This window comes from Pelobates fuscus, chromosome 8 (assembly GCF_036172605.1).
Source record: "Pelobates fuscus isolate aPelFus1 chromosome 8, aPelFus1.pri, whole genome shotgun sequence".
NCBI lineage: Eukaryota > Metazoa > Chordata > Amphibia > Anura > Pelobatidae > Pelobates > Pelobates fuscus.
In genome coordinates, this window is record NC_086324.1 from 42,798,637 (window position 1) to 42,814,996 (window position 16,360).

The window sequence follows — 16,360 nt, forward strand, 5'->3', positions numbered from 1 at the left end:
AAGCACTAGCTTGTTCCGCTTTGACCATGGATAAAATTAGGGTATTAATAAAGAAAACCATTCCTTTCACTGAAAGCATCCAGTGACCAATGCCTATGATTGTCACCATATGACGTACATGCAATGAATGAATAATATATGCACATGCTGAACCTGGTTATGGATTAGACTTAACTGCTCAGATGTCCTTCTTTAAGGAACAAACCAGTTCATTTATTATGATTTAGCTGATTTTTTTTTTGATTTTTTTTTATTTCTTAGGACAGGTAGTGAAATAAATTTTTCTGATGAAAATATTCCTGCCGACAAAATGAATGGGGAATTAAAAATGTTGGCAATGAAATTATAAATCTTATACAGATACATAAAGAACAGTTCCATAGCATTTTAATGATAAAAAAAAAAAAAGGTTATCTCCTTTTATGGTCTCTATCTGGACTCCTGCTTTTTCTCTCTCTTCCTTTCTCCTTGTCTCTACATTTTCCACTCTCCTGCACCAGTTTCTCTCTGTAGTGATCTCGGCTTCTACTTCGGATTCTTCGCCGATGATCCTTGTTTGCACCATTACTTGGGCTTCTGCTAGATCTTGATCTGTGATGGCTTTTCTCTGATCGGTCTTCTTTGCGGGACGTCCGGCTGTAGTCTTCAGTTCTGTGTTGGTCTCTCCTTTCCTGATGACTCCCGGACCTCTCGTTTATGTCATAGCTGGTGCTACTCCTAGCATTGTCTTTATGGTCTTTCCTTTTACTACTTGTAGCATCTTCCGATATATTATTCTTCCTTGACGTGGGTCTTTCTTCTGAACCACTACCATCATCATGCTTCTTAGCAAGCTTTTCACGGTCTGTCTTCTTTTTTCGGTGTCTTTTCTCTTCCTCGCTCTCAGACTCACTGTCACTACTGGAAGAGTTACTGGACGAGCTGCTGCTACTGGAACTGTGGCTGCTGCTCTTGTGCTTCTTGTGTTTATTCTTGTTTTTTTTCTTCTGCATCTTTTTCTTTTTCTTGTCTTTTTTCTTTTTCTTCTCAAGACGATCTAATTTTCTGTTATTAAAATAAAATATTTAATGAAGTAATCTGTATTCACAATGTTTATATAAACACCATGCAGCTATATAAATGAAGGGGGTAAAGGATACATACTATGCGTTTTTCTCGGTGCATTCTAAATTACAGGAATGCAAGCAGCTTAACATTGTCCAAAATAGTGAGAAGTAGAACATATGCAAGTTCCACAGGTTTTGTAGGTGGTTATTTCAACAGCATTTTATAATAAATTGTACATATGGACAAGTGGGTAATTTAATTTAATGTGGATTATGGAACTACTCAGGAAAGGCCACATAATTAGCTTTTACTGGTGCATTCTATTAAGTATAGAAAAATATAGATTTACAAACCGAACACTATAACAGTATACGACTGTCTTGATAATGGTGGACCCATTTTGACATACAAACACATCAAGACTGACCCTAGTTCCAATAAATGGATTGTCCGAAATCAAAGGGTTCCAAATGTGACAAATGTCTGGACAGTCACAATTGGACAAGGATTCTCATTAAACATTCAACTGTAGGGTTGCTCCCCAAAGACAAACAAAAACACAAAACACAATTGTACCTTAAGAGCTTTTGTTTCTGTTTTGTGGTCAGAGATTTTAAAAACTCTACTTCTGGATCATCATCTTCTTCTTCAGCTTCACTTACAACAAAACCCTGGGAGAATAGAAAAACAAATAAACCAGGAATTGTAGAAAGGAGATTGGATGTTCAGACATTAGAAACACAGATAAAGAATACAGTGCAAACACTCCCATGGTGAACGGTGATCATTTTGGAATAAAATTTGTATTTACAGTTCACTTCTAGAAACCGGACAGGATTTTAAAATAAGAAACCTTGAAGGCATGGCGATGTAGGAAAAAAATAATAATTCACCATAATTTTAATACATTTACATAGCTTGTTAAAAAAAGAATTAGGGGGCGGGGCCGGGCCGCCGTGCTGAGCGGTCGCAGGACAGCTCGGCTCCTGCTAATAGAGGCACAAATAGCCTACTAATCGTGATTCTCGGAAAGATTTACCGGCAAAAACTGCGACCCAATGCTGGCGGTGAGTGAAGCGGACGGCCGCCGCAACGCTATCCTGCCTGACGGAGCCCGACATGCACGGAAGGCCTGCAGACCCGGTCCTGTTCCCCCCCCCTATGGACCGGGGGGTGATCCCGGTCCAAACCAAGCCAAGCCACGCTTACCAGCTCGCTATACAAGCATCGACATGCAGCCCGAGACCCGCACACAAGATGGCGGAGACCACGTGTGCAAGACCTGCACTCTCGGACGCAGGACGACCTGCAGCCATCACCCACTCTGGCACACAGGGCACTACCAAGTACAGGCCCAGACACCCGGAGATGCCCCTGGCGCATGGAGCTCAACAACCACCGCACACGTATATATCATTGCCGAGAGGCCCGCACACTCTTCATCTGAGCTGGGCGCTCACCAGGAGGAACCCCCCTCCCCCACAGCCTGCCATACACCCAGGGAGAAGCTAGGGGCCCGGCGGAACCCTGGGCCCATGGTCCTGAAGATGGGTCCAATGGCACAAGGGCACGAGTGCCTATCAAGGCCTCAGGCCGAAGACAAGCGGCCCTCGGAAGCAGCGTAGCCACAGCAGAGATCCTGGTCAGCGAGTTCGAGGCGCCAGATGCACGCGGGACTTTGGGCCCAATTTTGGCTCCCTGTTACTTGACAGCTCAAGGACTAACCCGAGTAGCAGACCTTTGGTGGTATTTGCTCCTCTCTTTGCTTCCAACAGGTCTCCCCTTGCCTAGCAAACGTACCTCTACCTAACCCTATCAGCTAACCCTAACCCGATGCTGATGTAGACAAGCTGGTTTAGCCTATTGGTAACCTCTTTAATTTTAGTAACTCACACAGCATGATGTATTACCCGATCTTTATACTATACTAACTAGACTAACTAAGCCTGCTACTCTATAATAAGTGCTTATTGTATTACCATTAACGTTATCACTATGCATGCCACTCTGCTGTCTCTTATTCTGTAACACTCTTGGGTTCGGGCAGCTATCCTCATGATGATCCTCGAGATATTCCTGTTAGTAAGCCTGGCGCAAATTCTCAGCGTGTTTTGACTTGTGTTTTAATATAACAATTATTCGCCTTTAACTGCTAAGAACCTACGCTATTAAGCCATGTATATCATACGTAATGTCCATCATCTTGACCTCTTTACTTTATTTTGTACCCTCTAAGTTAAGCTTGTCTATATAATATAAAACGAGGCTGTTAATCTTAGGAGATATTGCAATTTGTTATGATGTCTACAACCTGTATAACCCCTGCAAGTCTCCCTCTCTTTATTCTGTACCACCATAATCACATGCCTCAATAAAAGAAAGATTGACAAAAAAAAAGAATTAGATTACTATAATTTATATTATTTTAGTACAATAACATGTTTGAGGTAGAAAATAGATACAGTTAGCAGTATAGCGATTTAACCTAGTCATACTGCAAATACCTGGGACATTGAGAATAAACTGATCAATTGATTCTTGAATATATTAACTTAAACTATCTTTATTTTAGAACATTATCTTGTGGATGAATGGGCCTTCTCTCAGGTTGTATACACTCAATAACACTGACCGCAAAAGCTGCCTTTTTTTTTTTTAGCCAGTAATCGTAAGCTAGCCTTCAGAGAATCTAGCATCAAACTAGAATACACTAGAGGTAACTCAATAATGAGAAACCTCAAGTCCTTTTAGAAAATCCATACTTTCACGACTACGTGTAAATGAATCCTAGTGCAATGTCATAGTTTAGCAATATTACCAAGGCCTTGACAAAACTGTACTCCTTAAAGTCTTAATAAAACCTCTTACGATGCCGCAACAGCATAAGTAAGCACAGTACTATCACAGTAATTCACAGATATGGCATTGACGTAGCAGCACATTTTTAAGGTGTAGGTCAGGGATAGGCAACCTTCGGCACTCCAGATGTTGTGGACTACATACCCCATAATGCTGGCAAAGCAGCATGGGAGGTGTAGTCCAGAACATCTGGAGTGCCGACGGTTGCCTATGCCTGGTGTAGGTAATATAAACAAGCGTAGTTAGCTATGTCAGAGGATTATCAACATTAAACCTAAAAATTAACAGATCAAGAGTGAAACCCGCATGTCAGCTATGAAATAAAGCAGGCAAGTTATTTTCAGAATGAGCATACCGACATTTTTAGGTATTATAAAGTCAGGTGAAATAACATGTTCTAGGTATGTTCAAGCAGTATCGATTAAGTATAGGAGAGTAAGCTTGTCAGCCATGTAGCCTACTTGAGTGTTAGTGGTTCAGAGTACCTAGGCTGACATAATGCTAGTTGTCGGTATGGCTGTGTGCGGGGTTAGAACATGCTAATCTAACATTAAACAGAAGTCAGGCACGTACTAAATAACATCAGATAGAAGTAAATTGCTATGATTGTGGGGAACCAAGGTGGAGTGTTTAAAGGAGCATGCTAGTCAAAGTGACATTTGTAGCTTATTTATGGTCGGCTCACATCTGTCTCCCCCTCCCCCTGTTATCATGTGTAAAGATAGCGTCCTGGCAGTCCATTGCAGGCCACTCCACCGGCCCCTGGATACCAAACGAGCCCATGTGCTAGTCCCACTGATCCGGTCTCTCTCGACACTGCGAGCCACATCTCGGGGAGGTGCTGTCACCGCTTGAGCTCTGGCTTTCTCCTGCACCCGGGTCTGCCCCTGTCGGGCCCTCAGACAAAACTGTATTCCTAACACTATAGTGTCCCTCTGCCCCCATACCCCCACCCGGCCATGTAAAGTGTTTAATATAACCTATTAATCACTTACCTGATTCCAGCGCAGATGTCCCTCAGTGCTGGATTGGGTTCCTCCTTTGAAGACATTAATGCGATCTGGAAACCTTATGTGCATGCATAGCGAGCGCGTGCATTAGGCCTTCCCATAGGAAAGAATTTACTCAATTCTTTACTGTGGAGGTTTTTCAATATGCTGGACATTGTCATGCAAACCATGAGGAAGTTCATTGTTGTTTCACGGGTCCATGAAACAGCAGGAAGAGGCTCTAGTGGCTGTCTAATGGAAAGCCACTAGAGGAAGACTTTTAAAGGGACACTACAGTCACCAGAACAACTACAGTTTAATGTGTATATATTCTGTCCCTGCAGGCATTTTAACGTAAACACTATATGTGCTCCCTGGGTCAGTGCTGCACAACATGCAGCACTGATGTTCAACATCTCCACGCTCTGCATGGCGACGCTGAACTTTCCCCATAGAGATGCTGATTGGCCCAGTGCAGTGTTTTGCTGCACATGCGCGATAGCCTCCCAATGCTTTCTTACGGGAGGAGTACACATTGCAATACATATTGCAGTTTCTCTAAGGGAACATGGACAAGGGCTAAGGGAACAGGGACATCGCACCCAGACCACATGAGATGAAGTGGTCTAGGGGCCTACAATGTCCCTTTAAGGAAAACACCACATCATGGTTTAAGCATCCTACAAATCCATGATTAAAATTACACTCACTTAATCTCACTAAAGCAGTCCACAATCCCAATTCACAGATTACATCGTTCACTGACAAAGCACAGAACCTTATAACCTCTCTACTATGGAGTTACGTGGCACTTTCTGCAAAAAATTAAACCTGTATACTGTATGGTAACAGCATCTGGTCTTATCAAAAAAACAAATGTAAAATAACAACCTCAAGCAATTATTAGTACCTATATGTGAATAGCAGTGCTCCCTACTTAATGCTCCTTTAAACTCCGACAAGCATACGTTTAAAACTATTTGAGTGAGAAGATCAAGAACTACATGGCTCCTAAAATCCATTCATTAGGATTTCTTTATGTAGCTTTTAGACAAGTTCCATATTTGATATACCCAATTCCAACAGGTCACCTCTGTGACCACATAATTATATGACACCTTGTCCAGTCAGCTGTGGGCTTTGAATAAATGTCAAAGAATTGCTTTTTTACTACAATGGAACAAAAATAGTGGAACTCTTCCACAGAGTTGTGAGAGCAATAGTCAGAAAGTACCGTAAGTCTCCAATACAAAAAACAAACAAAACACAAAAACACAAACAGAAATCCCACACCAAAACAAAAAAAACAAACAAAAGACCGACAATGATTGTCAGCATTAATGAGTGTCACCGCAATTTTGATATTTTTCCAAGGTAATAAAAGTAAAAACAAACAGAGAAAACAGCTTTGTTTGTAAGCACCACTAGAGCGACTGATCATACCGTCTTGATTTAGCGTGTGCATTTACATCAGACCTAAAAGACATGTCTGCACAGTACAATCAAACAATGTAATATCTTGCAAGAGAGCACATGCAATTCAGAGACAATGCAGAAAAACATGAATATAAAAAGTAATAAATCGTACCAAGTTTAATATCCCTGTCCTTTACAAACGGTTCTAATGTGTTTCAGTTTGTTCCCATACAGTGCTTTGTCTGGATTCAAAAGCTCTTGACAAATCCATCACTAAAAGTGATTGTGAACAGATTGCTCGGCGAAAAAGCTTTATCGAGTGGCCATCAGGAAACTGCTGCATTACTCTTAGGTGTGTTGTTGCTGTGGAGATGTCTGCCAATTATTATGAATATTCAATTACAGCAATCTCGGCGTGCCAGGATGATACGAGCCTAATGCACCCAGTTTTTATGCTGTGCTATCAAGTCACTATGGAGTATAACCATCCTGGGCTGTGTCCATCTACAAACATTCTTTTCTATTCTCCCTTTTCAAAGCCTCTCTGGGATCAGACAGCAGGTAACACAGAAAGAACAATGCGAGGAGAGATGATGGCTATTACCCTGGCGTGCTCTTTGTAGCCTGTGGAAGCTGTTCAATTTATGCAAAAGCCCCGTTACAAAATGGAACAAAAGAAAAAAAAAAGCAAATAATTTCTTATTTGATATGTTAGTGATATTGAAGGCTTTACTTCACAAGCAATTTAAATGTTGCCCTTGGTCTACACTATCCTATGGATATGCATATTGTCAAATGCTAAGTAGCAATTTTCCAGCAATCACATGCAGATTTATAGATATTTTCAGTTTACAGATAAAATGAATAAATAAATAAAATCATTACCTGTGATGGATCGTTTACGGTCAAGTTTCTCCCGAGCACGTTTTTTTTCAGTGCAAAGCCACTGTTTCTCATCTCCGCCATTAACTCGGAAGGGTGCATTGATGGTCCTGTGAAGGAGAAATTCAGTTTCAATGTATCATTGATATCATACTACCTTTTTTTTTCTCTCGCTCCGCTGTTGGAATGCGTTTGAAGCTTTGTTAGGTAAAATCGCAGCTAAATCAACTCAATAATCTTCTGCTGTGAAAAGCATCAGAAATGATTTTCTAAAACAGCAGCTAGGAGATTCGGAATACAAAATAATTGCATTTGTGTTTAAGTTCGAAGGGGATTCTCCCATTATCTAACTTTGTAATAATACAAACAATGTAGTGGAATATTGGGCTCAGTGTTTCTCATTATAGCAAAAGAAGAGAAAAATATGGATATTATCAAGGACCTCTTAGGGCCACCAGCTAGAAGACAATCTATAGAAGAAAAATGTGATAAGGTACAAGTCATAAATGTTCATGTTCACAGAACAATATAACGGAAATATCAGAATCTATCTACTTGAAATGATTATTTCTCCACTTAGAGACTGGCACCTATGGCTTGCTTAGCTTTTGCAAAGATGTAAATTTGTGTTTTTTACCTAAACGGCTTCAAAAGCTCATTTCACACTTGTTATACCTGCAGGGACAGCCATCAAGACACAAGAAGCACATTCTACTTATAAAATAATTCCACAGAGATCTAAATGGACTTCTATCAGACTGTGTTCACTATCGGGATACAGAAAATGTGAACAATCAGTACACAGTGGAGATGCTTGACATCTCAAGTGGACATTTTCGTGTTTCAGTCTTTAACCAAGCGAGTAATGTAGAAAGAGCATGGATATTGTCAGGTCAAAATGTAGAAATATAAATGAGAATGTGCATATTTTGTAAGAAAAGGACTGAAAGCCAATAAGACTGAACAGTGAATAACGGTCTTTTGTTTACATGCACATACAGAATAACAATGTAGTTTACCAGTAAGGCAAAAAAAAAAAAAAAATTAAATATGGGGAGACATATTCTGAGATCTCAATAGATTATAAGTGCAAAAGGCAGTGACACCATTTCAGAAACAGCGGACATCCTGATATTTTCTTGCTCTACAGTCTGTAGAATTTATAGAGATGTACTTGATCACCAAAAACATTTAGATGTTCTTCTGTCTGATGAAAGAAAGGAAAGAAGAATGGCTGAATTTATTGAAACTGAAAGGACACCATTGCTCAAACACTTTGTAGTGAGCGATAATCTTTGTTTTAAATCGTTTTTTATTGTCATCACATTGTATTTGTGGCATTCAAACATGGTATTGTAAAAGCATATGGTCGCCTACGCAGAGGCGTTAACATTGAAACAGGTAAATTGAACATGTGTAGTTAGTTTAATTAACCCCTTAAGGACCAAACTTCTGGAATAAAAGGGAATCATGACGTGTCACACACGTCATGTGTCCTTAAGGGGTTAAGCAAGTGCGTACTTCAAGATACATTGACTGGGCGGGTATAACCTGGTGTGATATGGGTCTGTGTGGTTGTCCTGTTGTAATTGGTTTGCGTAGTTGTTTTGTGTTAGTTGGTTTGTGTAGTTGCCTTGTGTTAACTGGTTTGTGTAGATATTTTTTTGTTATCTGGTTTGTATGGTCGCCTCACGTTAGCTGGTTTGTGTAGGTGCTTTGTGGTAGCTAGCTTGCGGAGTAGCTTTGTGCTAGTTGGTACTTGTAGTAGTCTTGTGTTGGCTAGTTTGTTGTGTTTGTGTTTTCTTTTCACCTACGTAGTCACAGCATATACATCACTTTTAGTCCTTTTGGTGCCTGCGCAGAGGCACTGCATATTGTACATCTGTCATGAAATTGTACCCGGTTAGTCAACGGGTGCGGCCATTGCATTAGTATATTGTTTCTTGTGTCTAGGTGGTTAATGCTGATATTTGTTCTGGTGTTGGCGGTGTCACTTGTTCACCATTGCTTGGGATAGTATGAGCATTTTTTTGGCTCAGTCTGTGGCATCTGTTCTGAGTCTTGGTGTGCTAGTAGGTAGTGTATGGAGTTGTGCTTTGGTCGAAATTGTAGGTTATGTCGTTAGTTGGGGTATGGTTTATGTTCGTATGTCTGCGTGCATGTGTGTCTCCCTCTAGGGGTTGTGGTCATGTAAGGTGTGAGTCTGGTACTTGTGTGGGGCGGAAGAGAGGGTGAGGAAGAGGGGTAGAAGAAGAAGAGGAAAAGAAAAAAAAGGAGGGGGGGGGGAGGAAGAGTGGAGAGGCGGCTTGGCTGCAGGTGGGTAATCTTAAGCATCCGGTCACTCTTTGTCTCCCATCCCTGTTCCGGGGATGTGTCTTAGCCAGTAGAACCATCTCTTAAGATGTTTCTCTTTGGCGTTTGCAGTTGTTGCCTTCAGGTCCTCAAATCTCCGGGTGTCTTCCACCTCCTCCACCCAGAGCTTGAGTGAGGGGGTGCATGGTTGCCTCCAGAAGATTGGGACTGTTGCTTTCGCTGCATTGAGGAGCCTCGGTATCACTGATCGTTTGTATGCCAGTGTGGGTGTTGTTGTATGGTGTAGTAGAAAAGGTGCCGGCGCCACTGGGATGTTTTCGTCTGTGGTTTCATTAAGCACTCGGCCCACCGCTTCCCAGAACGGGCGGATGAGGGAGCAGTCCCACCATAAGTGGAGGAATGATCCTGGCTCCTTTCCGCATCGCCAGCAAGTGTTTGGTTTCGTGCTGTCTCTAGCATGTAGGTTTGCTGGGGTGATGTACCATCTCGTAAATACTTTATACGAATTTTCTTGGAGCCTCGCCGACCCTGGGGTCTTCTGGGTGAGTGTAATGATCTTATCCCAGTCTGCGTCCGTGAGTGTTACGTCTAAGTCGTCTTCCCAGCGCCCAACGCATGGTGGTGCCAGAAGGTATCGTCCAGTCGTCAGTGTGGTGTAGATCTGGGAGATCACTCTCGGGGGGGGGGGGGAGGTGTGCCTCCGACAGGCACAGGGACTCAAACTCTGTACAATCCCGCCTAAGGCTCGGTCATTGCGGGATCGAGCGTGCATATCTCTGTAGTTGTTCCCTTGCTATGGTGTGGAGGAAGGTGTGCCTTTGGTCCGGAAACAGGTCTGCAATTGTGAGTACGTCTATCATTCGGGGTATTGTGGTGTCGGTCCTCAATCTCAGGGTGGGTCCCATGTCTCCCGCCGGGAAATCCGGGTTTCTCCTGAGTGGAAGTAGAGGGCTCGGGTTTGTAGTGCGGTAGTATTTGGGGCCGTTTTGGTGCCAGATGCGGAGGGTGGCTTTCACAAATGGGTTCGCGTGCGGGGTGCGTCGGCTCACTTCTGGGGTGATCCACGGTAAGGCTCGAAGGTCGCAACCGGAGCTATCCGCTTCAAGTTGAACCCATAGCTTGTCTCTTGGTGCTGTCGACCAGCCGATGATTCGGGTGAGGTGGGTCGCAATGTAATACTTCCTGAAGTCGGGAAGAGCCAGTCCTCCTTTGAGTTTAGGGAGTGTCAACTGGGAGTGGGCTATTCGGGGGGACTTGCCCTTCCAGATGAAGTGACGGACTGCCGCTTGGATGGATGTGAAAAAGCTCTTTGGCACTGCGACTGGTATCGTCTGGAAGGCGAAGAGGAATTTAGGGAGTAGGGTCATCTTGACGCGGCCTAGCCACGATATGTAGTAGGTGTTCCAGGCCTGAAGTTCGGCCTGCGCAGTTTTGAGAAGTGGTAGGTAGTTGTGGTGGTAAAGATCCGCTGGGTTCGGTGTGAGCCATACCCCTAGGTATCTCATCTTGGTGGCGCACCAGTGGAAGGGAAAGCGGTGTCTGAGCGTCTGCGTTTGGGTGTGTCTAACATTAAGGTTTAAGATTTCCGATTTGCTGTAGTTGATGCGTAAGTTGGAGACGTTGCCGTATGTTTCGAATTCAGTCATGATCGTGTGTAGCGTCGTGGCCTCTGATGTTGTTAAGGAATGGCTCCAGGGTTAGTGCAAAGAGCAGGCGTGTTCCGTCCCTTGGCGTGTTCCGTTGCGGATGTGGAATGGGTCTGTGAGGGCCCCATTGATGCGGAGTCTAGCCGTCAGTGCACTGTAGAGCGCCTCTACCCATTGTATGTATTTGGGGCCGATGCCCAGGCCCCGGAGGGTTTCGAAGAGGAATTCCCAGTCCACCCTGTCCAAAAGCCTTTTCGGCGTCCGTGGAGAGGATCAGGGTCTGTTGGTTGAATTGCGCCGCTACGGAGATCAGGTTCAGTGCCCGTATGGTGTTGTCTCGGACCTCTCTTCCAGGGATGAACCCAGTCTGATCTGGGTGGACCAGGTCTGGGAGTAGTGGTGCCAAACGGTTGGCTAGCACGCTTGCCAAGAGTTTGACGTCCACATCCAGGACCGATATCGGGCGGTAGCTTGCGCAGGATGTCGGGTCTTTACCCTCTTTCGGGAGGAGGGTAATGTTTGCTGCCGTGAGTTCAGAGCGGAGTGTAGTTTCGGCAGGAGGTCTGGTAGGAAGGTTTTATAGTATTGTAGCGGTAGTCCGTCTGGCCCCGGTGCTTTCCCCCGTCTTTGCTTTTCTGATTGCGTATGCCAGTTCTTCTACTGTTATGGGGGCCTCCAATTCGTCCCGGTTTGGGGTGGTTAATCGTTTCAGTCCGGCTGCATCGAGATATGCACGGATGGCCTCGGTCCTGCGGGGTGCCCCGTTGGCCTGTGCGTCACCTTGTAAATTGTACAGGTCATCTTAGTATTGGGTGAACGCCGCTGCGATCTGGTCCGGGAGATGGCACATTTGCTGGTCAGTGTTTTTAATCTTGGGAATATATAGATGATTCCTGCGCTGTTTCAGTAGGTTTGCTAGGAGTCTGCTGCATTTGTTTCCGTGTTCGTATACCAGATGTTGGAATTGTTGGATTGCTTGGTTCAGGTGTTCGGTGAGCTGGGTGCGCTTGAGAAGTAGGTTGCGGTACGTGGAAGGGTCCATCGTCCGTGTGTGACGGTATTCCAGTTCCGCTATTTCCTTGTTGAGGTCTTGTACTTGTTGGTTGTATGCCTTTTTCCGCGTTGAGCAGTGTGCAATAAAATGTCCACGGAGCACTGCTTTGTGTGCTTCCCAGCACATCAGGGGTGTCGTGTCTTTCGTTGGTGATAAAGTAGTCCTGGATAGTTTGTTTTGTTGTTGTGACCAGGGTTGGGTCTGCAAGGATCGATTCATTGAGGCACCAAGATACCTGGCGGGGTCGAAACAGGGGTGACTTGAGTCTTATACGAATGGGATTGTGGTCTGACCATGTCATGGGCAGAATTTCTGATTCCATGAGGAGGGGTAGATGGTGGTATGGCAGGATGAAGTAATCTAGCCTGGTGTAAGTGGCGTGAGTCGTGGAATAGAATGTGTAGTCCCTTGCGGTGGGGTTCAGCGCTCTCCAGCAATCCGTGAGTTGGTGGTGGTGTAGGAGCTGTACCGTCCGCGCGTGTCTGTTGAGCGGGGTTTGTTGAAGTGTCTTGGTGATGGAGCGGTAAGTTGAAATCTCCGCCTATAATCATTGTGCCTTCCGTGAAGCCCATCAAGGTGGTTAGTGTCGCCCGGAGGAATCTGTATTGGTTAGCATTTGGTGCATAGATATTCGCGAAGGTGTATGTCTGGTCGTGCATGGTCCCCTTCACAAAGATGTATCTGCCATGAGGGCAGCGAAGTGTGTCTGATTCGACGAATGGGATCCCCCTGGAGAACAGGATACCTACGCCCAGTGTGCGGCGCAGTGGGTTGTTGCGGTCTCTTAGGGATGGTGTACGGTTCTCCTGAAAGTGCGTCTCTTGGATGAACGCTACGAATGCGTGGTGTCGTTTCAGATCTCGTAGGAGTCGGGAGCGTTTTTCCCGTATATTGAGGCCCCGGACATTGTATGAAATGACGTTCAGATTTTCTTTGATGTAGCGGGCAGTCCCCCTGGGCGGCCATCTGGGGCACCTGCGGCGGTGGGTGGGGGGGGGGGGGGGGATCAGGGCGAGAAGGGGCAGGCAAGGGGGAGAAGAGGAGAGAGAAGAAGAAAGAGAGAAAAAAAAAAGGGGGGGGTGGTGGTGGTGTGTCGGAGTTGGTCCTGATGGGACCTAGTATTAGATCGGGTTAGTGGACTAATGTCCTGGTAGTGGGGTCCACAGGCTTAGAGGATCTGGCGCCCGGGACCACTCCTGGACAGGGGCACTCTGCCTAAGTGGGAGTGCTTCTAGTCCTTACCCTGTGGGGGGTTCGGGTATCCCGCCCGAGTCCCTGGTCAACGGGGGGGGGCCTCCGTCGGCCTTGAATAGTGTCGGGTATAGGGTATATCCGTCTGTCCAGTCGTCCGAGACAATGACCAGTGTTTGACTGATAGTGTGGGGGTGTGGCTCGTGTAGGCCCTTTTACCCGTCCGGGTAAGCTACCCCTATGTGTGTGGGTCGTGGGGCATGTTATGCACAGTGCCGTCTGTGTGTAGACAGTTTTGTGAGTTCCATGTCTCCGGTCTTCTCTTGGTCGTATTCCATTGTGTGGGTTGCGGGATGTAGGTGCGAGTGTGAGTATTGGGTACATGTCTCTTTGAGGGGGGGGGGGGCAGTGGACGTGAGCCGGTTTGTCGTGTAGGTGAATTGGTGCGTGTGTCGCAGTGGTGAGCTTCACAGTGTAGTGCTGCCAATTACATTCGGAACAGATGTCTGAGCATTAAACCCTAAGAGATGGAGGTATCTGCTATACGTTTTTCCCCTTGTCTCACTTTTGATCTGGGGTGCCTAGTCGCGTTGTGGTGTCTGCGTTTGTGTGCATTCCCTTTGATCCTATCTCCTGCCTTTACATTTGTCCAATATTTCAGCCTGATGTGACAGAGCTGTCTATCCTTTCCCACCCTCTCGCCATTATGACCCGTGTGCCTCCCTCCCTCTCTCCCCCCTTCCCTCCCTTCTCCTTCCCCCTCTGTGCATGTGGCATGCCTCGTGTGTTCTCCTCCCCGCTCTCCCTTTCTTTAATTTTTTTTCCCCCTTTCTTCTTTTCTTTTTTCCTTCTTTCCCGTTCCCTTTTAAAACCTTTTTCCCTTCCCACTTCCCCCCTCCTGTTTTTTCTCTTTTTGTCTTGTTTTTTTTTTCTTTTTTTTCCCCTTTTCACCCCTCTCCCTACCCTTTCCCTTTCTCTTTCCGTTTTGTTATCTTTATTGCGGTTTTATTTTTCCATTTTTCCTCTTTTTTGTTTCTTTTTTCTTTCCCTCCTCTCCCCCCTTTAGGTTGTGCTCCCCTCCCTATCCTCCTCTCCCCCCCTGAGGCCGCCCGCTCTACTGGGTGTCGTGCGTCTGTGCGGTGAAGAACAGTCCCCTCTCCCTCCTCCTCCCATCCTCCCGCCAAATTGTAGCAGTTATGTCTAATATAATTGTGAAGCGTCCTGGAGGTCCTTTGGTGCCTTTGAGTTCAGATTATCCAGGCCTCTTGCAGTGTCCGCTGTTAAGAAAGCCTGAAGTCTTTCCGCCTGTAGTGGCGTTTGTGTCCCCGTGCAAAAGGCTTAAGTTCAGCTCCTATGTGCGACTGTGTCCCGGTCCCCCACCTGCCCCCCTCCCCAAGGTGTATGCCATTTCCCTCCCTGTGATGTAGCGTGTGTATGGACAATGTCCCCAGTTAATGGAAAGTACTCACAAGTTCATGGAGTGATGGATGGTCGCGTTGGTGCTTCGTCTCCGCTTATTGTGGTAGGGCTGCTACGGAGTTTACTCTTCTGGCCCTGTTGGGTCCGGGCGCCATGGGCGGTCGCGTTGGGGCCTGTTCCTGCCCTGATCTTTGCCCGGTGGTGGTGGTGGAGGGCCTGTTGCTTGGCGTATGAATTGGTGGGTCAGTCAGTTCGGAACCTGTATCTGCGGGAGCCCTAGGGAGCGCTGGAATCCAGGGACGTCCGTCGGGGACCTTTTGACGTGGAGGTCCGGTCCTCTGCGTGCGGATAGCGAGAAGAGGTATCCCCACCTGTAGGGAATACCTGCCGCTTGGAGTGCCATGGTTATTGGTCTGAGAGCCTTTCTTGCCTGCAGGGTGTAGCGGGAGAGGTCTTGGTATATGGAAATATGCTGGTTATTGATGCGGATTGTGTTCATGCGGCGTGCGCCGCCCAGGATATCTTCCTTCATGGCAAAGTTGTCTAGGCAATAGACAATGTCCCGTGGCTGTTCGCCGGGTGCAGGAGGTGCGTGCAGAGCGCGGTGGTCTCTGACCACGCCCAGTCTATGGATTTGTTGTCCCCCCAGGGCATGGCTAAACACTGTGCGTAGGATCTCGGGTAGGTTCTCTGTCGGGACCCCCTCCTTCACCCCCCGCACTCTTAGATTGAGTCTGCGGCCCCTATTATCAAGATCATCCACCCAGGTGGTTAGGTGGGCCAAGCTGGCTTCACAGCTGTTGATGGAAGTGCGGGCGAGGTCTGCATCAGACCTGAGGGTGCTAGTATCTGTCTCTGTGACAGTAGCGATAATCTTTGAACACACGTTTTGAACCTTGAAGAATGTGAACTAGAACAATGGATGTACCAACCAGGGCTCGACTCCTATTAGCCAAGAAAATAATAGTGAGGCCACAATGGGAACATGATTAACAAATGGGAGAACGAAAGATTAAGGGGGAAAAAACCCCCACAAAAAAATGCTTTATAGCATTTCCATGCAGATTTTTGAGTCAGAATTTTTTAAATAAACAGGAGTTGATTAATCAGCATAGATTGATAGTATCTCGTTATCCATATTAGGCTTAACACCAAAGTAGCATCACTTGAATGCAACCACGTTCCTTACCACATACACACATCTTTTCAAGCACACTATCATTCATAAATAGTAGCTCCTGGCAGGGAATATAGGTATTTTAGTCCAGACGTCCATACAGTACTACAACAATTAGATGAACTGTAATGGGAGTTTTATGTTACTATGAGGCATGTCTAAATACAACATTTAGTAATACTCCGGGACTTGTATTGGATTTGCAGTTTTCATAGCATGTATTACCTCTTACATCTGGTTTTGTTTTGTTTTAAAATAGGTTTTCAATGCAACAGCTCTAGTGGCAGTCACTCAGACAGCCACTAGAGGTGCTTCCTGGGTGCAGCACTGACTTTCAGCATCTCCACACTCCAATGCATCTCTATGA

At 45.6% G+C, this 16,360-nt stretch overlaps 1 protein-coding gene across 1 annotated transcript in view; it reads right to left on the reverse strand.

The window, feature by feature from the left end:
* Nucleotides 1-207: 207 nt before the first annotated feature.
* The window catches only part of CIR1 (corepressor interacting with RBPJ, CIR1), a 28,472-nt gene continuing 12,319 nt past the window's right edge, over nucleotides 208-16,360 (reverse strand). The window contains exons 8-10 of the mRNA XM_063429748.1: nucleotides 7,197-7,303; nucleotides 1,624-1,718; nucleotides 208-1,044 (exon numbers count right to left, since the gene is read on the reverse strand). Of these exons, the coding sequence (XP_063285818.1) occupies nucleotides 411-1,044; nucleotides 1,624-1,718; nucleotides 7,197-7,303 (836 nt within the window). The 3' untranslated portion in view covers nucleotides 208-410. The remainder of the gene's footprint in view (nucleotides 1,045-1,623; nucleotides 1,719-7,196; nucleotides 7,304-16,360) is intronic.